This window comes from Falco biarmicus, chromosome 2 (genome assembly GCF_023638135.1).
Source record: "Falco biarmicus isolate bFalBia1 chromosome 2, bFalBia1.pri, whole genome shotgun sequence".
Taxonomy (NCBI): Eukaryota; Metazoa; Chordata; class Aves; order Falconiformes; family Falconidae; genus Falco; species Falco biarmicus.
The window spans coordinates 70,560,920-70,582,726 of record NC_079289.1 but is presented as its reverse complement, the minus strand read 5'-3'; the positions used below and the strand labels follow the sequence as shown (position 1 = coordinate 70,582,726).

At 45.0% G+C, this 21,807-nt stretch overlaps 1 protein-coding gene across 1 annotated transcript in view; it reads right to left on the bottom strand.

The window, feature by feature from the left end:
- Positions 1–7,674: 7,674 nt before the first annotated feature.
- The window catches only part of CRACDL (CRACD like), a 70,747-nt gene continuing 56,614 nt past the window's right edge, over positions 7,675–21,807 (bottom strand). Inside the window, exons 9-11 of the mRNA XM_056329089.1 lie at positions 12,608–12,807; positions 10,752–10,887; positions 7,675–9,959 (exon numbers count right to left, since the gene is read on the bottom strand). Of these exons, the coding sequence (XP_056185064.1) occupies positions 9,814–9,959; positions 10,752–10,887; positions 12,608–12,807 (482 nt within the window). The 3' untranslated portion in view covers positions 7,675–9,813. The remainder of the gene's footprint in view (positions 9,960–10,751; positions 10,888–12,607; positions 12,808–21,807) is intronic.

Sequence of the window (21,807 nt, the reverse complement as noted above, 5' to 3'; positions counted from 1 at the left end):
CCTTCAGAAGAAGTTTTAGTTTCCCACCTCCACATGTAAACTAGGTGTTCTGCCTGCTCTCAATTGCATGCAGATTACTCTCCTGGCACACAAAGGGAAACCAGCAGTATAAGAGCAATATGTTGATATTGTATTTTATTCCCAAAAAGTACTTTTCAGAATGACAGCTCCTACTATGATCCCACATGCTTTGCAACCACGTGGGCAAATGCTAATTCCACCCACCAAACGCGCAGGTAATAAAAGTGAATGGGACAGGGGTCAGGAGCAGGCACCTATCAAAGCTGTTAAGTACCTCTGGCAGCTGGAGCACACGAAGCAATTAATAAACTCTTTCTGCAGTTTGTCACATGCCAGTCATCAATGATGAGTTTGATAATGGCAATAGCTGCATCACTAGCATATGGCATGCCATGTATGCTGTTACTATTATTCCTATCCTGAGAGAAACAGAGCTGTAACAGATTACAAGGCTGACACATGCAGAGTCCTTTGCTTTTTAAGGCGATTACACTTTAACCCTAGGCTACATGGCACATGTGCACTAACATGTTCGAAGTCAGGCCTCAGGACGACTCCTGTTTATGAAAAATTAAACCCTAAAATCATCAAGGGCTGGATTTTGTCCCTGACCACCAGGGCTGAAGGAGGAAAAAGGCAAGGATGAGGCAGAGAGTATCACATTGCGCACAGGTGAAGTGGGCTTGTGTGGAAAGCAATGGCTTTCCTCCCCATCTCTCTCATGCTGCAGGCTGTGTCACAGCCCACAGCCCTACCTCTTCCCTCTGTATTTAGGTGAGGTTGCCAGCTTGCAGGAGGGTGAGCCCAGGGCTAGCCTGGCTCCCCAGGGAGCACAGCTGTGGTGGTAGGTGCTTCTTTAGGGGAAGAGATCCCACCTTCTCCTCGCAGACTGTGGCTGCAGCCTGGCCCTCAGCCTTACACTCGTGCTTGTCCTGTTTCATCAGAACCTGTTTATATTTTTAAATCACAGTAATACCATATCTGCTGCTAATTAGAGCCCAACAATACTAACTCAGTGTGCAAACAAGGCCATCATCCAAGTATTGTTTTGTGTAACCAGAATGCTGGCATTGTGCACATTTGCATAATGTTTAATTATTTAGTCAGAACATAAAATTTGTCTTCCTCTCAAAAACATTTCTATGAAATGTCTCAATAATTAAACACCACTATGTTTATTAAGAGCAGGGAAGATTCATAAAATGCATTAGTCAGAACCAAGCAAGTAAAGTACATCTTGCTACAGTAGTCAAAATACGCTTGCTCCGAAGTAGGTCCCCAAGCACTGCAAACACCAGTGTGAACTCCTACATGCAACCAAGCAGAATATGATTAAAAGTGAAGCAGAATATGATTAAAAGCATAACGGTTCAGCAGCTGTACCTTGGAGGGGTCAGGGAGCCAAAATTCAATGGCTTAATTCACTCATTAATCAATACATATCATTTTGAGAAAACCGGTTCAATTATATTGAATCAGCTAAGTGAGCCCTGTGTTTATGAAAGGTAAAATTTGGGGTCAGCTGGGGGCTCATGCACAGTGCCGCAGCCCAAAGGCATCTGCAGGCTCCTGCTCGGGCATGTTGCCCGTTGGAAGGCAGCAGGACCCATGCGCTAGGCGACAGGACCACGTCTGTGTGGGACCTGGTAGCAGGGAGGGGTTCTTCATGAGGTTCCTCTAGGCAATTGCCTAACAGGCTGAAAAGAAGTAAAACAGGATCTAGGAAAGGAGCCAGAGGCACATAATAAAAATATCTGCCTTGACAGCATAGGAAAGTTGTTCCTTCTGCAGCGTTTCTGCACCATCGCTTGCTGACAGGGAAGAGGGGCCAGCTCCAACCTCGGTTATTTTGGTGTGTAAATAGAAAAATTCTCCTGAAATGAAAGGTCAGCGCCTGAGCTGAAGTTGCTGAATGCGTTGAGGATGTCCCAGCACCAGGCAAGAGCCAGAGGTTCGTGTAAGCAAACAAAACTCCCATGCTGCAAAGGGAGAGACAGACGCTGGCTGTCACATGCTGGACTCCAGTTTGATCAAAGGGGTTTCTGTGCCCGAGTGTAAAAGCTTCACATTTAATTCAGCTGTTTGAAGGGAAGGCAGAATTCAGGACCAGAAATTGTTTCATGTTAAAGGAGTAATCACCTACTAAATTAGGAGGAAGTATGTTTTATGTCCTGACAAAAAGCATTCACCTCTAAAATAAAATATTTTAATAATTTGAATTTATTAGCTTACATATAAGAGAAGCACAAAATTAAAAAGTTCTTTTGTATAGGCAAGATGGAGATTTTTATTCTCTCTTTTACGTTTGGCTTTATACTTCAGTTGTTTTTCAACAATGTTACACAAGAAAATAAGCTTGTGTCCTTCTGCCCTCTCTGAAACTCATCAGTTACTTGCTAACGATTCCAAATTATCCACACCCATTTCTAAGACATGCGTATAGTTAAGAGGCTCCCTTTTTGTCCATCAATCACATAAAAGCGGCCAAGGAAGCCACCTCTTCTCCTCCCATGTCTTTGGTGTAACTTCTAAGACTCAGCCAGCCGGAGCATTGCTGCTTTGCAGCAGGGTGCCGGCGGTCGTGTCGGGAGGGGGCTGGTGGGGGTACCACTTACTTCGGCAGGGGGTTTGAGGAGCTGCTTGTGCAACGGGGTAAAGCAAACGGGGAAACCAGTACAAGCCCACCTGTTCGAATAACCACCCTCGGCTTTCCCCGCATGAAAACAGGCTCTGACAGCGAACGCTGCCTTTTCCCTAAGCCAAAGCAAAACCTTCATTCCCATCCTGCTTTAGGGAAGTAGGTCACATGAAAATCTGCCTCCCCCAATCTCCTGTCCACGATCGCAAGGTAAGATAAATTATATCTTCACATTAATCAGGGAAGTTGTGGCATGGAAAGGCAATTGAAAAGCTCAGTGTCTCTCTGGAGAGCAGCTGACAGCATGATCCACCATCAAAAGCGCATTGCCACCCGCTGCCCCAGGCTGCCCGTGCCCCGCTCTCCCTCGGCGGACTGAGCTCCATAGCTGGGTCTGATGTGGAAAAAACGCAGCCAGGCTCTGGTGGCAGGTGCCTCCATGCACCAGGAAAACAGACAGAAAATCACAGAGCGGGAGGACGCAGCAAAGAAACGGGGCCTTAGGAATCCCGCACTGAGCAGGAAAGGTTGCCTCTGTTATCTCTAGCTCCGACGTTTTTTCTTCACCTTGCTTTTCTTCCTTTCGGGACTGTGACACCGCAGCACGCAGGCCGTGCCTGCCCGATCACCGTGCTGCGCAAAAGCACATCCAGCAGCTCTAGTGCATGGTGAACGCACGCTCATGTGCGTGTCACATGCCTGTCAGTAAAGAGAATTTAGGCTCACCTCGTACTTCTACGCCAGTTTACGGTGAGGCCTGATAACAGGAGGCCAGCATGACTCCCGCCAGCCGGGGTTCATGCGGCACCGTGCCCTGTGCCGTTCGCAGCGTGCCGCGGTGCCTGGCCTGGGCTGGCCATGGTGTTTTGTGGCAGGTCCTGGGAGGGCTGGAGCTGGACACACGGCACCATTGAACCACCAGGAACCCCGGGGGCTTGAAAGAGTGGACCTACCAGCTTTGCAGTGCCAGAGCTGGGGTGTGGGGAGTGACTTGCACCAGGGCTCTTTTTACTTGGGAGTCTCTTTATTGTGCTTCAAAAGAAAGGCATGAACCAAACAAAAGGCTTCATTAAGCAAAAAGTAATCCCTTTTGCATACTCAAGGCAAGTGCTGTGGGGAGAGTTAAAAGGAGTTAAAAGAAGTCAACCCTTGTTTAAAGGAGTGGCCAGATGGGGAAGATGATGTCTGTTTTGTCTGGACAGGCTGAGGGCCTTATTTCTCTGCCCTGTTTGCAGGCAGCCTGCCCATCAAAATTATCTCCGGTGCTGAGAGCAAAGAGGATGAGCCAACAGCTTATTAAGGAGCCTCTGTTATTTCTGCTGAGAAAGGTGGCTTTTGTTTTCCTGAAGGGTTATTAGCTGAATTCTCCTCCTGTCACAACTGTGGATGTTTTCCTCTGCTCTTTCCAGACAGTTCTCCTTGGTTCTTCGATGTAGGCAATGGCTTGGAGGGGTTTACCAGTAGTCTTGTTACATTCAATGAAGGAGTAATAAAAATAACGTGGGAATAGGATTCCTTTGGGAGACATGATCACCAGAGTGTGACTTTGGGACAAACCTGACTGCAGATCAGCAACTTCTAGTTTCTGACACAGCGTTGAAATCTTTAGAGCACCTTGGGCTGCCACCGCACAGTCCCGTGACTGGAGCCGGAGCCCAGAGCTATGTAAGTGCTATTGCCTCAGCCCAGTGCCATCTGGTACCAGCTGCTGGCTGGGGAGGGCAGCGCGGGTGGTGGTTGGCAATAGGAGGGTCTTGCCGGATTCCTCTGCCTCCTCACCATCACTGATGGGGCCATGGTTTTCCACCATCTGGCCCAAGAGCAGCACGGGTGGCCCAGTTGCCTTGTCACCCTGCAGCAGCTGGCATGGCTAACAGGTGACAGCGTGGAAGCCATGCGCTGGTAATTGTCACAGGGGCCATTGGTACAAAGTGCCATGTTCCAGTAGACAGTGAACAGAGATTTCTTTCTTTTTCCTTTCTTTATTGAAGTGTTTCTCAGGCAGAGCTGACTTTCAAAGGGAGGGTAACAAATTACAAGTCAACCACGACATGAAATCAAACCATATTCGGGGACTACTTGCTGAAGTGGGTTAAGATAACACATGGTACCTGGATCAGCATCCTCAAATAGGCTTCAGTGAAGTTATGAACCTGCCACACACACCACTCCATATGCAAGTAAGTAAATAAACAAGGCAAGAAGAAGTCAACAGTGGAAATACTCAGTGTGAAGGTGTGTGAGATGGCAAGAAGGCAGGAAAATTGTCCCCTATCACTTGGCTTCAGTAATCTCTTACACACTCTTAGCTGCATTCCTAACAGTTCTTAAGAGAGTTATTTCAGATCCCAGAAAGGGAGATAGTTTAACATTTTCCTGAATTACCTTTGTTTTAGCTGCTTTAGGTGAGCTAGAGAGGTTTTCTTCTGGTAATATGGCCAGTGTACACAAAGAATTAGAATCTGCAGCAAAGGTTCTGCAAGATACTGCAAAGGAAAAAGATCTGCATGGACTACGAATATGTGTCCCATCAGCCTCCAGCTTCAAAGTGCAACATGATGCAGAGAATTATCTGGGAGTAATAATCCATAAAAATCTTCAGATGGCATTTATTTTGTGAAGTCAGACAATAAAAGATCCCGCACTATAAAAACTCAATGGTTCCCGTTGCTTGTTGAGCATCTTGGTGAACTTCAGGAGTATGTGAGCCCACTTTGACCTGTGCTCACTTTGAACTTAAATGCCTTCTCCTACAAGAGTTAATCCCACGCAGCCACATGTGCAGGATCACACAGGGTTACATTCCCCCTGGAGTTTTATGAGACGTGCAGCACTGCCCAGTGCTCACAAATGGCTTTTTTGGTGGGGGATTCTGTAACAGTTCATCAGTTACCTTCTAACCACAAACATGAAATCCTGTAATTAAACCTTTGTTACCCACAGCAGAGGGCTCATCATGTATACAAAGCAAACATTTTGGCAAGTTTATGATGCTCCTTGAGACTAAGAGGGAATTAATGACATTGCAAAATTAACAGCAAGCTGCTTGCTGTGCTGCTGCTGGATATTTTCACTGGCAACAAGATTTTATATTCCTCTCATCTTGAAAAAAAAATACAACAGATTTAGTAAATGTTTTTACTGTCAAAGGCAACACAGTGCAAAACACCATACCAAAGCAAAGGCCAGAGGGATATTTCGGCCTTAAAAATTTATTACACTTTGCTGTACATTAAAAATAATTTACTTGTAATTTTTTTCTCAAAATTACAAAACATTAGGAGGTAGCTAATTCAGATACTCCAACTAGTAAACTATGTAAGTCATAGAATCTAGTTTTTGAACTGAAAGATGCCCAGTAAACGATTTTGTTTGCATTGTGTGCAGTCCTTCACCACTGGGAAGGACAACTGCTTGCAGACTGTCACCTTGCTCATTAAATGGAAAGCCAAAGATGTCTCATGCAACGCTTCTGGGAGAGGAAATTTCTATTTTTCAAGTCCATTTTGTTGTTGTTCTTTGACTGTAATTCAAACTATGTTAGTTTATGTGCATGAGTCATGAACAAAAGGTGAATTTTTACATTTTATTTCCCTGTTAGATGTTATACGTCAACAATATATATTGCAGCTGCCTGAGCAAAATGGATCAGCCTGAGTCAGTCGTATTGCTTCTCAGCTGGAAAAGTACAATGACGTCCTTAGGAAAGCTGATCAGATCTGAAAGGCTTTTCTGGTGGTACTGAGTGTGACATATAAATCACTGTTCATACAGAGGAGAAAAATATATTTGTGTTTGAGTCTTTCCATTGCCACAAATAAGCCATCTGACCAAAAAATACACAGGCTCTAAAACTATTTTGCTTACCTGTTGACAAGACAGCTATAGCAAGACCTACTTGCATGACCCCTTGATTTAGAATGAAGAAATCTTGGTACAAAGCAACACTGTTTGTGAAAATCAAAATTCCCCTAGCTGCCAGAGCAGAGGTCCCCGTAGCCAAGCGTCTTCTCTTGCGCAAAGGCCAGGGCCATCGGCAGCGATGGGAGATTATGAAGAAGTCCACCAGCCACACCACCTCCCAAAGCCTTTCAGTCTCCCAAGCCAAGGCCCTGGCTTTTGTGTTGAAAAGCATTTAATGGCCTTTGTGTTCCGCTGATTTGTCTAGCTGCTTTTTGAAGTCAACTAAACCTGTGGTGTCTACAGCCTCCCATGACAAACAGTTTCAGTGTAATTACACATTGCGTGAAAAGCAGCGCATCATGTTGCCGCTTCTCTGAAGCATATTTTGAGATACTTAAATTACTCCGAAATTATGGCAGAATTGGTCAAGATCCTGAGTTTGTTTCACGTAGTCCTGGGCAGCCTGCAGGGCTGTAGTCCTACTCCCTTGGAGGCTGGGTGAAGATTGCTCATGGGCTTGTAGGGATCCACAAAGCTGGCTGTCACTCAGCGCTCACGGCGGTCGTTTGTACCTGCTTGGCACTAAAACCCAAAAGTGAGTTGAGCCAGTGGAAACCCTAAACCATGACCCAGTCAATGGCAAAATGCAGGCTGATGTCCACCTCACGCTTCTCACTTCAGCATGCTCCTAAATTCAGCTCCCAAATGCCACATGAGCTCCATGCAGAGCTGGTTACCCCCTCACCTCCTCTCCTTGACGTATCTTCAAGCGGGGGGGGACACGGGACTTGCTCTCCTTGAGACTGTGCAGGTCTTGCCATGATAGCTCCGCCTTTTGTCTCTTGTCATTCCTGAGCATCCAGCTATGAAAACAGGAGATAGTCCAAGAGGTTTGCACTCTTCCCCATACAGCTGCACAGGTCACACTGCAGGAATTCAGTCATGATTTGAACAGGGTTTTAATTATTTTAAACAGGGAGAGAACTGCAAGGAGACAGACAGTACTTTTAACTGTATTTCCTGAAAACACTGTGCTCTTTTCAAAGGGTGGCAATAATCAGAGAACACAAATTTTGTCTTTTTTTATATATTATATTCCTTTAATAAAGAAACTGCGGTTTTTTTCAAGATTGTTACAAAAGGTAACAGTGTATCTTAAAGCTACACTTTATGCTAATTTTATTACAGAAAGGGCGTTTTGGAGAGAGAGGGAGTTAAGATGCTTTTTATTGTATCTGAAAAATGTACCTATTTCTATGGTAGGCCCTGGAGTATGATTTACATACCAAAAAAAACCCCCAAAACCACTTGAGATTAAGGGCTGTGCATGTTTGCTCATGGGGGAGCAATGCGAAAGTTGTTTGCACAACAAACCTCTGGGCAATTGAGCCCAAGGTTGCATGTCCTGTAATTAAGTTACTATTTCTGCCGTGGTTCGGTTTAACAGCGAGCTGTCTTGCCACTTCTGATATCAGCAGGTATGCCCACGCTGCCCGTCGTGATTTGTGTGAAGGAGAAAACCCTGGGACAGCTGGCAGAAGCCCGTTTGCTTTGGGACCACTGACAGCTGCTGTTGATGGGCCGGAGCAGGTCTGTGCAGCAGCTGCATCAGGCCTTCAGCAGCCACGCAGGCTGATTTCAGCAGCCACACAGGCTGACAGGCTTTATCCAAAGGCTTTGACAAATATAAAACTCGTTTTTCCTCCTCCTATTTTCCATGATGAAAGACAACCTGTCTCAAAACCATTATCGGTGTCTTAGATATCCGCATGTTCCATTGCCTTTTTTCGTTATTCATTGCAAAATGCTGTTGTCATTACTGAGGGAGCTCAGGTTTTCCTCCCCACCTCCTTGAAGAAGACAAGATTTTGAAACAGCAAATGCAGGTGTTAGGAAATCCTAGGCTTCCTAAAGTCCCCCTACTTTTCTCCAAAAAGAGAATGTTAATGTGACAAGAAATACAAAATCACAAATATAAACTAAGGTAGTACTTCACACAAACGTACGCAAAGTGAAATGCTTGCCCTAGCAGTGGGGCATTTAGTTTCAAAGCAATTCCCTAACGGGGTTTGTTGTTTGCTGCTCTAACTCACAGGGAGGTCTTAAAATATATTCAGAGGGGTCCTGATTAATGACCAGCAATGATTTCTCTTGTTAATCTTGTTAAACAGGTGAAGGTGAAGAACCTAGGAGACTTCATGAGCTGGAGTCCCAAACTGGTGGGGAAGACTGAGGCTGATAAGCATGAGAGTTTTATACAAAGGTAGTAAAGTACAGAGATGCTATACATTACTGGTTTTTAATGAGAATAATTAAGATTATGTAGGGGGTGACACGCGAAGCTGACACCACAATGAAGTTCATAGTTTTTCCCAGCATTTCTGTTTGGTCTCTAGCTCAAGACTTTCCAGTTTTCATTTTTTAACTAAATTCATATTGTCCATTGCTACTAATAGTATCCTCGTAATTGAGAAAGATGATTCCACGCAAAGGAAAGCCAGCTGCAACCAGATAAAAGCAGGAAAGCAACTACGGATGCATTGATGAGCTTCCAACTGCAGATCAGTCTCCTTACTGCTTGCCTGCTTGCAAACACTGTGCAACCAAAATTGCTCACAGAAGGAGCTGAGGAATTTTTATTCATGGTCACGCATAAATGTGTGTATTTGTGCTTCATGAAATGTAACCTAAGCCCAGAAATTGGACCACTTGTCTCAGTTAGGCAAGCACGCGGCTCAAGCAACACTTTTTAATGGAGTGCTCACTAGCAGCTACTCATGAACACCTCCATGGGCCGAACAGCTTTGACAGAAAGAGTGTCAGACGATCGCAGTGACACACATCAACAGAGTAACAATGTTAGTGCACAATTTATAAATGTAAACAGAGAAAACCGTAACAAATAGGAGTTTCCAGCAACAACAGAAGTTCAGCAGAGTTTAGCAAAGATCCTGTTTTGATGCAAACATCATTAAAAGCATAAAATGCAGGAAAGTTGTAAGGCAAAAGTTTTCTTTTCAAAGGTGTAAGTATGTCCTTAGCATAATTTAAGTAATCCATTCCCATTGCATCCTGATTGCTAGAAAGTTGAAGGTAAACTTTTTGACTGCACCTATTGCACACTTTCTCCACAGCTGTATAATAAAACCCTTCTCCTGTATCAAGAGATTCTTCCCTGTGATTAGCTGGTCTGTAGAAGTTCAGTTAAGTAGTTGACTTAATTACAGAAGATGCTATTTGTTTACATTGTTTTATTTTATAATCTGTGGCATATCACTCCAAGCTTGTGATTTCTTTTTGGCCAGTTCCATCCATGATGGCTGATCTGGAGCAGCATTACTGGCTTTCTTCAAGTGGCTTATTTCCTCCTTATCCACCAGTGCTGGTGATGGAGCTACTGTGAATAAAACACATGGATGTTTTACGTTTGTTTGCTGTGCAGCTATACACCCTAGCTCTTTCATTAAAAACTTCCCATGCTAGAAAATCTTTACATTTCATGTGGAAGCTTACTCTGCAATATGTTATTGAGGAAATAACCATTCTGTGCTCAAAAGAATATGATGTTTTTCTCATCAATAATCATTTTTGGTCCCTAAGTTTACCCAAACCAACAGGATGACCTGGATTCCTTGCCATGCCCTGTGTTAACACCCAAGCCAAAGAAGAAGGAGTCTTTTCATTTGCGAATTCCTCCTTTACCCAGCCCCCAACTCATAGGAATTTCATCACCTTCCAAACTTCTGCTCTTCTTTCAAATTTGAATTTATCAAAGAGATTCAAAGTTACTGTGGGAGGACTGAATGGCAGAGAGTTTGTGATCACATCATTCCAGCTTGCTGAGGAAACCACATTAAAACTGAATGCCACTGGAAAGAATTTTGCATGGATTTTACATTTTACACTGGGATAGTGTGTTTGGGACCCTGTCCTGTGAAATGGTCTAGCGCTCTCGATTCACATTTCCTTCAACATGAGTTTTGACTACACTGTAATCAATGCGGCCAAAAGAACATGTCACCAAACAAACCCCCAGCTGTGAATGCTGAGAAAAGTTTGCCCTTGCTGATGTGGAATTGGGGAAGAGATTAGGATCTAGCCCCTACTAGTTTTCCAGCATACTCAAGCAGGATTTCTTCTGACAGGGTTGTGAGATAACAGCCTACATTTCAAACTTTTTGTTTCCTACCAGGGACACAATGTGACAATGAACTGGTTCTCAGCAGGGGCTCCTTCACTTCAGACATTGTCTCTCTCCTCTGTTCTTCAGAAGTGGTTTTAGGTGCCAAGTGTGATGGTTTGCTCCATTGCTGCTTCACTGACCCCTAGGCACAGAGAGGGATAAAATCCAAGTAATGCAGAGAAAATGAGACCAGTTTGGAAGAACACGAGCAAAGGGAGTGGATGTGGTGCCTGTGACAGTCCAAAGGCCGCACGCACTCATCACACATTGGTCCCCATCCTCTCACCTGTTCAAAAAGCTCCAGTGGTTTCATGTTCACATCCATGATACTCAGCCTTACAAATTAAGACTATCCCTCTGTGTCTTTTATTTATAATGGTACCTATGAGTAGGTTATTGTAATCTTCAATGCAAGATGTATTCCAAGTCCTCTGCACACCTCTACTAACATATATAGGATTTGGAAACTCCTTGTTCTCTCATGTTTCCCTTCCACCTCCCAATTTTTGTGGGTTAGGGCACTGTATTTTTGGACAGTTGACAGTAAATGGATTTTCCATAAAAAAGAAATCGAGCACGTCCTCCCGTGGATTTTCTTGCCCGTATCAAAAACTACTCTGAAGTGATAGTGCCTGGTGCCATGTGGGAGAGGAGAAAGTGGGAGTAGTACAGTGGCACCAAGTCTCACATGCTGCAGTCAGGATCATCTTGGCATGTTTTTTGTTGGCTGATATAGGGGGAAAAATGCATGGCATGAATTTTAGGGAACATTGCCAGCTAAAATCTGGAGTTTCCTATTCTGAAACAGAAACTGTATTTTGGGATCATTTAAACCCATGGTGTTTTAAGTGCTGTGACAATGTTGAGCATTATCGCAGTTCATAATCTTGCCTAGACACTTTATTAGGTATTATTTTTTGTTAATCTAACCACTGCTATTTCTCGTCATCTAGAAATCTTCTCTTATTCCAGGATATAACACAGCTATCTGCGTTTCTAACAGTACCATCTGAAACAAGAAAGTAGGCCATTTGCACTGGGAATGCTATATTGGCATAGGACACACATGCTCCTGCATCAGCGCGGGGTTCTTACTGTGCAGGGCGCAACACAGGCAGCACTCGCATGCTGCTGCCTCCCTGAGCTAGCCCGGTACCAGGGAAGCCTTGTTAGTACTCTGGATTAATGCCAAGTCCTTCTGCTGGCAAAGCTCTGTCATCTGGGAAGATCACCCAGGGTATCGCCCTGTTTTGCATGGGATCTTTGAAGAGGCAGCGTCAGCCCACGTTGCATGGCACCGCATGGGCATCTGAAGTTATCCATATACAGAGAGCCAGAATTTATATCCTGGCACTTTCTGCAAGTGCAAAAGTTATTTTTATCCTATTTTACTTCTCAAGGCTCTAAAAATTGTTACCTAGGAGCTTCTGGGACCGAGCTGTTCATTCAGTGTTAAATCAGTCAGGAGGTTCAATGAAATGCTGTGCTTAGAAGGATAGTTAAAGAGAAAGTATTCCCCCTGTATTGAGAGAGATCTGAGACTGTACAATTTAGCCCCTCATTTGGGGAATTTTAGCATGCAATACACACATTAGATCTGGTAAGTGTGTACTGGGCACCTAAGCAAGAAATTTTACACATCTTGCATAGTTCCAGATTTCTTGGAAATAGAAAATTACATATCGGAACAATCAGCGAATTCTGCATCTGTAACACATTACTGAGAGCAGTGTGTTTGTTACTTAGGCTTATACTCATTAAGTAACTGTAATCGTGATGGCCTGACTGGTGATATAGCAGTAGATCCAAAGAATACAACAGGAGGGTGATACAAAAGCATCAGAAATTTGTACTGTAAGTACCTCAGTTCGTTCCTTCTCTTTATTCTGTTTCTCTGTATCCAACTGAATATCCGGAGCCACAAGTTTTTCCGTGTTGAGTTCCTGCTCCTGCTGCACACCCCTTTGCTTTTGCCTTGCTATGGAAATCCAGGCTGGCTCTGCAGGAGTGTCGGGATCTCTTCTGCAGTCTCCAGCAACCACGGGGGAAGGCACACTTCTCTCTGTTGACAGATTATTTATGTACACGGTTATAAGAAACAGAGTTGTAATTAGCTTCAGCTCAGACTTGCTCAGTATGCTGACTGGTCCCAGGATGTGACCAGCCTGTGTAAATAGGAATTCTGTTTAGTTTGGTCTCCGGAGAGCAATCTTCCTGTACTCACTGTTCTAAGTTACCATTCTACTGGTGAAAAATGCTTTGCATCTTTCTTTGGCTAGTCACAGTGTCACTGCCCTCACGTGAGGGTGATGCAGAAACAGGAATCTTCATTAATGCACCCATTTTCCAAGGTCTACCCTTCTGCTCCCTCCTCCCATCTGCTTTGTCTTTTAGAGACAAGCCGCAGATGATTCAAAGCTGGACACAGCTGGACTGTGGTGTTGCAAAGGCAACCCCCTCCCTGCTGCAGCTGCCCCCTGCTCCCTATCTTCCCAGGCCCAGGCGGCAGCAGCTGATGCCTTTGGTTTCTGCCTTCCTCCCACCCCTTCAGGAGCAGCCCCCTCACACAGCCCCCTGGTGCCTGCTGGTGCTGTGGGTGACTGAGCACAACAGTCTGTGGTGTTTGATCACACAGAAATACTGCTAAAACCATAGGATTAATTCACAGACTTTTGACGTGAGGTTTACTTTGACTCAGCCCTGCTGACACTGACCGTGCTCTCCTCTGGGGCCAGTCACTTCCACCGTCCTCCTCCAGAACTGAGATTTCAATGAGACAAGAACAAAAAAAAAGGCACTCACAACTGCTACCCAGGGGTGAGCAGTATCCAGGGGTACGGGGAAGTGAAATACCCTCTATTCAAATATTCTGTGAAGGGAAATCCTGTCTACACACTGAGCAGAACTGGATCAAGAGAAGAGCTTCAGCTCCTCTGTTGGCTCCAGCCCCCAGGATCTCCACTTTCGCTGGCTCACGCTGCTCCCAAAACTCAGTTTTCCAACTAATGTGGAGCCTCTGCATGGTTTAAAAGAGGACCAAGAACAGTACTAACATGCTTAGAACCATGATAGAGCCATAAGACAATTCAACCTTTCCAAGCCATTTCTGGCCACTAATGTACCCAAATTTAAGGAAGGCTATTTCAGAGCAGAAGGTAAATCCTCAAACCACACATGGCCCTGCCCCTAGGAAAAGTTTGTTGCCTACCCAGCACCCTGCTCAGGGAGCCAGGAGGAGGCACACCCAGCCAGGAAGGACTAGTGCCCCCGAGACCCTTAGGGCCCAGCTGCTGTGCTGGTGTAGAGCTGGGCCACCCAGCCACAGGACCCTGTGGAGCTCTCAGACACGTTTCTGGACCGCTATGGTCTAGTTTAGAGGAACATGGCCCCAGTCAGGAAAACAGGCAAATGTCTCTGAAGGCATGTATGAGACGCCTCCTAAAGGCATGGGAGGTGAAAGGGATGAAGCTCTCCCAAGAGCTGGCGTCTGCAAACTCAGGCACATTATGAAAGCCCACAAACATTCTTTGCCCAGGGATTTTCTCAAGTCACTCTTGTGCCTCACCAGAGACAGACTAGTTATTTCATCAAGAAAACACTGTTAAGCCTATGTCAGCTAAAAGCCACAAAAAGAGAAAGAACAAGTTTTGCTCTAAGGCCAAAGCAAGACATTTTGCCAGATGATGCCTGAATTTCCCTTCACGTTCACCTCATGTGATCTTGTAGGGAAACCTCTGAAAGAAACAATCCAGAAAGTCCAGCTGTGCAAATGCAGCACAGATAAAGCAGGGCCCCTGAACACTGAAGGAGATTCTTTCCTTCTTGCACGGCAAGTTACTGCAATTCTCTGCACCCCACCTACACCCCACCTTTGCATGCCAGCAGCTGTTCCTCCCATAATCTTCTCCCCTTCTCTTCACTGGCTCCCCTCACTTCATTTTTGTCTAATTTTACAGAATGATAGAGAATAAGGCTGGGAGAGATCTCAAGATGTCATGCAGTCTATCCTTCAGCTGTAAGGCAAGATCAGTTGCAAGATCAATTTCACATAAATTGTTTCCTGACAAATATGTATCATCTAACCTGTTCTTAAAACCCTCCGAAGACGGGACAGATCTGAGAGTCTTCCCTAGACAACCTACCTACAGTGCTCAAAACTGGCACGTAACACTTGAGGTGAAGGACTACCCCACTTCACCTGAGATGGTGCCCTGTACACATCAGTCAGTATGATGAGTTTCTTGCAGAATTATGTTAGTCTTGTTTTGTATTTAGTTTGTCAGCTCCAGATTGTGTTATTTCCCCTCTTCCATCCCCCATTTGTATCTACGCATCAGACTATTTTTGCACACGTAACAGAACCTTCTACTTGTCTGTAAAGTAGACAAGTTTTTTTCAAACTGTGGTTCCACTTTCTCAGGATAACCTTGACTTCTATTACTGTCCTCCAGTGTGCCCATAGCCTTTCCAGCTCAGTAATACTCGCAAATGTAACAAGCACACACTTAGTTCTGTCACCCATGTCCTTAAATATATTGAATAGTGTCAGACCTAAGACGGCCACCATCTAATATGACAGTGAATCATTAGCTGGCACACAGTAGCTTTGCATCAACCCACAGCAGCTTTGCATCAACCCAATGAATAGCTTCACCAAGACTGTACTTATAGGAATGTCGCTATGTTTATAGGAATGCCCTATGATACCAGTTATTGTGTGACTTGACTGCTCTTGACCAAGCCACGTTGGTTGGAATTTATATCTGTGTTATCTTGTAGACATTTAGAAATAGCTCAAGTATTCCTTTCAGTATTTCATATTAAAAGGTATATAACACCCTTTCTCCTTCTCTCTCTCTTCTCCATCTCACGCCCCTTTTCAAGACGTGCCACCTTTTGGAGTGCCCCTTGTCTCCAACAGTTCGCTAAGATAACCACTAGCAGCTCAAGGACTACGAGCCCAACTTTTCTGAAGTATTTTACTACAAACTTCATTAGGATCTTCATAAGTAAACCCACACAGTTGAATTGATGTGATGCCTGCTAATGTACCTGCCATCACATCCCCTCCTTTGCCTGCAGGCCATGCCCTTGAACCCTTCTACACCTTTTTAGGTTGTGAGCAATTTGGGCAGGACTTCTTAATGCCTTGCCCAGTAAAACCAGGTGCCACGCTCCATCAGTTCCCAAAGCACTACTGTGGTACACGGATGGACTGCCGCTGCTGAAGGTGACGGTGATGTCTAGCGTTCCTCAGAGCTGAGTACATAAAGTAGCTTTTCACTTTGGTTACTTTCTACCCAAATTAGTAAACTCGTTTTCCTAGCATCCTGTAATGAACAACCATCCAACAGTTACACTCAGTATTATGAAGATAATTCCGCACTGAAGCCTCCCTGTGCCCTGCTGGACTCATCCTGTAGCTCCATCCCAAGAAACATTCCCCTTCTCCACCATGTACTGACCTCTTCTCAGCCCAGAGAAGACTGGGTCTCTTCTCTGACTGTACAGCTACAGACACACCACCACACGCATTCTTTTCAACCACCTTTTTTACCTTCCTTCACTGCTTGTAATGTCTTGGTGCTGAAAACCACCCATGTCTTTACAGTGAATGCCCCTTTCAATCTACCCACCAACTTTCTGATGATACTGGGAACCTGGCTTCTGCTGTGATGCTGCTAGTGATGTACATCTTAGTCTCTGATTCAAAATCACCCTTTGTGTTTTGTCCCATTGTGTTTTGTCCCATTTTCCCCGTCGCACCACAGGAGTTTCTGTAAACACCAACTGAACTGCTCGTTGCTCTTCCTCTGCTCCCCCCATGCAATCAATACTGACAAAATGACTGCTATGGCCCAGCTCTATTTGCTGCACTACATGTAACGGTCTTACTGCTACCTGTGCTCCTGTTTGTCACCCTCATGGACTGCAGATTCATCTTTCTGTTATTTCAACGTGCATTGCCTAGCACAACAGGGTGCCCAGTCCCGCAGTGATATGTCTGGAGGCTGCTATTATAACAACGCTTTTCATAAGGCAGATACTCCAATGAAGGCATCAAGCACTCTTGCTCTTCAGACAATTCTCCCTGATGAGACACCAGACATCCTAGTCATGCCAATTAGAAGGCAGCCAAACTACAGCCAAGTATCGCCCCATAAGATGGTATCAAAACGCCCCTGTGATAGTAAGGAACAAAAGTTCTTTACCATCATCTTAAAGATTTTATAAGTATCTGTACAGGCCTGACTTAGGGCAGCAGAACAGTATCACCTACAGAGGATCAAGAGCTGATCTGCTTCTGGAAGGGGCTTTCCTGTTTCTTGAAGCAGTTACATTCTGCCCTCGTTCCTGTGAGAGACTTTGCTGGAGAGGCCAGGCAGGCAGGCAAGGCAGGGGAAATGCCTTCTCTTCAGCAAAAACAACTTCAGAAGCAACTCGGGCACGATTCGGTACCTCCTCTGTCAGCCAGAATTACTGTAGGGGATAGAAGAGGCATATTCACTATTAATTATCTTTCCCATTGCCCAGAGGTCCTTTACATCTTCCCACCTCCAACTAGAGGTGGTTTCTTGGCACCATGCATGCACCGTGGTTCCAGCCAAAAGGATGAAAGGTGGTGAAGTAATCCAGGAGACAGTACAATGAAGGGAATCGGCAGTTTAAGGTGATCTGAGACTCTGAGGGGCACCAAGAGGCCAAAAGCTTTCTGAGGAAGCAACTGTTCACAAGAGAAGTGCTGCTTGCACATCCCTCCCAGTTCAGTGACTGACTGATCACCTTGAACAAGCCCTCCCTGTCTTATCTCATCCGGTCACAGGGTACTCTGTGTGCTCTTATGGTTCACCACATGGCAAAGCACAGCATGTTTAAGGAAGCAGATAGCCAGAATGGAACCAGAAGTACTCAAAAGCACAATCTAATTCCTGCTTCTGCTGCAGGTCACAATGCACAGCAGCTAGCACAACAGTTCCCTGCTGGTAGATGCCACTTTTAGGGAGACAACGCAATACAAAATGCAAGCAGTGGCATTCTCTGCCGGAAGATGTGTGACTCCGACTGGCCACAGCCACCACAAATGCCCCATATTCGACTTCTCCTCCAGTGAAGCAGGGCTGAGCCTCTTGCTTCCACATTACACTCAGGAGATTTTCTGAATAAAACGAAAATATGAATCATATTCTTCAGTTTTTATTACAACATGTTATTTTAGACAATATGCTATTCAACTCATTACTTAATAACTTCACGAGCTAATAAAGGATATTGCTGGCAGCAATTTGTCTCGTTTGCTCACAGTTTTAACCTCGTGATTGCATCTTTCCTTGGGTTTCCTGGGAGCTGGCTTGGCCTCAGGCTTTTTAAAAGACAAGTGAGCCCATTCTTCCCCTTGGGATAAGTCACCAACAATGGGAAGATACCAGGTCAGAGCTTGTCAAGCAGTCAAACCACTCTGTGCATAATGTCACCGAGGATTAAAACTAGCATTTAATGTAGGCTGCTGAGGTGTTCTGCTGCTGCTTGAAACCACACCCAGAGGCTGCTGAAGCCCTCCCCTCGCGTCTTTCCCACAGCCACCAAACACACAGGGACAGTCGCAAGACCAGCTGCCCCGTCTGCGTTCTTCATCACTTCCACAGCTTCCCGACTGGCCGCTGAGGATAATCCCCAAAGCCAAGTGAACCACAGCCGCCTTCCCAATTCCCTCCCACAGAGCAGAACCACCTGCGCTCTGACAGCGGCAGGGCTGCCTGCCTCAGCGCTCCCCAAGGAGGGGAGCTTCCCTGCCGGAGCCCTATGAGGGGGTACGGTGGTATATGTTTCCTTCAGTATCTTACTAAAGCAGCTTGCTTTTATTTTTCTCAGAGATGAAATTTCTTCTGCCTACATATTGTGCAAATGAATGCGTACGCTTCTCATTGATCGTTTAATATTATCCTGTAATGTGTGTCAGATTGGTTGTGTGAACAATAAGATGAAGATAAAACATCAATCTTAATGTAAAAAAGGAGATCTATGATTTATTGTGCATTGGTTTATACACACACAGAGAAAGTGAAAAAGAAATACATACCTATTTCTGTCTATTGACAGACAGATATACTCAGTGTATTCAAGCTTACCTGGGTGTGTGTGTGCTGCTTACATGAATAACCACAGCAAAGACATAAACGTAACACTGAGATTTAGGGATTGATTTTTTTTCTTTACAGACATGGCCTCAGATATTGTACCCGTTTTCTTTAAATCTGAAATCCTTTGTGTGCACAAAATACAGCAGAGGCTGTTTGTAACATTTAAATCTCACGCCTGAAAATGAACATCTTATGCCTGCAAGGACTGCAAAGAGTGGTTACTCTTGCCGTACATCTGTGCAGGTGAAAGGTCAGAGTCAGAATGTTAGAGCCTTTCGAAAGTCATACCTCTAACAGCAAGCAAAGCTAACTTGTGAATTCCCTCCGTATTTTAAAAGCAAACATACTCAAAACTAATCCAAACAACTTTACACAGGGAGATAACACCTCCTATATACAACAGTGTCATTGTTTTATAACACAGCTTATGCATGTGTATTTAATTCCACACGGTTGTATCTTTGCTCATTTATAGAACACCAGTTATTTTAAGAAGGGCTTTACAAATGCATATGGCATTTAGTATATCCTGGCCTACATATTTCCCTTTGTTTATTAAAACACAACATGCATTCGTGTCAGTGTACACACCCAATTCCTTAATCTCAGACAAAGCTATTCTAAAAGATTTACTAGGTATTTCCAACATTTCTTTCTTCCCTAAGGCGCTCTGCGAGGCATTTGACTTTTGGCTAGATCTATACCGCTGATGCCAGGAGAGTCTTTTTACACAAGAAACTGCTATGTTTGCATCAATGTCTATTTCGCTGCAAGAAAACAGCCATATCGCGAAATAGCCTGACACAACCCAAAAAGAAACTTCTTTTGGGAAAAAAAAAAAAAAAAGAAAAAAAAAAAAAAGAAGAAAGACAGCTTTCTTTTCAGCTGTAGCCAGGACAACATTAAAGCAATGTCCTTTTTATGTAGAGAGAAACAATTTTCTTGTCATTTCAGAGCCTCTATTTGCCAGACAATACACACCAATTTCGTTCATTGTTAAGTTCACCACCCCTCCCTGAGCTCCTTTTGTCTGTTAGAGCATGTCTCGCTACTACAGCTCCTCAGTCACTGACTTTTCTATATCTTAATATGCACATTCACACGGGTATTGCTTATGGTTTTGCTCTTGTAATAACCTGTTAGCATATGTTAATTGTTCCTGCCCTTTATATAGCAAAAGTGTATCGACCCCAAACAACACAGCTCAAACTTTTAGTTCTTGCAAAGGCTTGTGCCTTTAGCTCCAGAAACTTAACAATTGCTCCTCCTGGGGTGACTAATTTCACACAGCCATTAAAGACCCACCTTGCAGCCTGACAGAGGCCAAGCGATCCCCTGCTAGTTCCCCAGAAAACTGTGGAGAGCAGGAGTGCTGCTTTTGCCCAGGGTGGTAAGCCAGCATCCCACCAGCCCTCCTGTTGCCTTTGGTATCAGAAGAGCTGAAAAGCTAAAAATGGAACTGAATGAACCAAATTGTTCCTGCTCACCCCATGATGCAGCAAACTTCACTTTTTTGAGATGAGTGTACGTGAGAAGGGAACTGCACCTCCTTACATCACCATTTCACAGCTTGTCTTCGTGTTCAGCACAGGGATTTCCTAACACACAGTGGGAATAAACTCCCTGACAGCATAACGTGTCTCCCGATGGTGACCACAGCTCTTCAACAGGGCTGATAAATTCAAGGACTAGAAGAGGGCTGGGTGCAAGCATTAAGGGCACTTGGATGGAAAAAAAAAGAAGTGGGTGCCCCAGCAGATCAGGAGGCCAGAGATGGCTGGTAAGCCACGCAATCCACGAAGGACCATGCTGATCATCCTTACCAGATTTCTCTTGCTTGCCGTTGCAACCCATGCTCCTGACTCACTGGGCTGAGGCAAACATTTCAAAGAGCTTAAAATGATGCTTGGGCAGGGGCACTGCCCTGCTAAGCCCTCATTGTATCCCATGGCTCTCCTGTGTCTCGTGGAGGGGTGTCACTTCTGGGGTCCCTGTGCAAATTCCCCCAGCAAGGCTGGTGTGGTGCCAGGGCAATCAGAGGAGATGGGCACAACTCGTTCACTTGCGACTTCAAGCAGCCAGCTCAGGCTGATGTGGCAGCTTAGCGCAAGGAGGTGCTTGGTCAGATGTCTAAGGAGAAAGGTCTGCAGTGGGGTAGGAAAGACCTCAGGTCAGTTTGGAGCAGACTGCTTTGAATTTAGAATTAAACTCTTTCTGAGTCTTGGCATGCCTACATATCAGAACCCATTACCAAGCAATTCAAAGCTGGAAATACATGGAAAACTGTAGCAGCTTTGCTTAAGGTGATAGAGTAAGATCAGTGGGGCAGTAGATAAGGATGAAGACTAATGACCATCACAGACCAATCTCAACCACCATGTTAAACAACCCCAGGCCATACAGATTTCGCTTAATACTGTCAGGTGGAGAGGAACACTTCCGAACAGGGCTCCTCGACCTGCAGCCCCAAGTTCAAATTCCAGGTGTGTGCATCCTTGCCAGGGGGATCGGGGCATGGCTCTCACCCACAGACCCTATTTTGCAGAGGACAGTCCTGAGCCTGGGGGCAGGAGCCTCCTTCATCTTAGGGCTGAGGACCCAGAGGAGAAGTCTGGAGAAGAAACATGCTCCCTGGCTCCATTTCTACCCCTTCTCCCTTCTCCAGCGCTCACTGCCACTGCAGGGACCCTGGGACTCAGCAAAAGGTATGGGAAAAAATGCTGTGTGCAGGAGCACTGGTACTTTGGCTGCTTTCCTCTGTCCTCTGCCAGACCAACCCTACCATGCTAGGTCTCCTCCTCACTTGTTCCCAGTATGACCCTCCCCAAAATCTCAGTCAATCAGAGATTTGAGTGTCACAAATAATCAACTACTCCTCAGGGTAGGGCAGAGGGGAAAATGCCTTTAAAGGGAGTGCTGGGTTT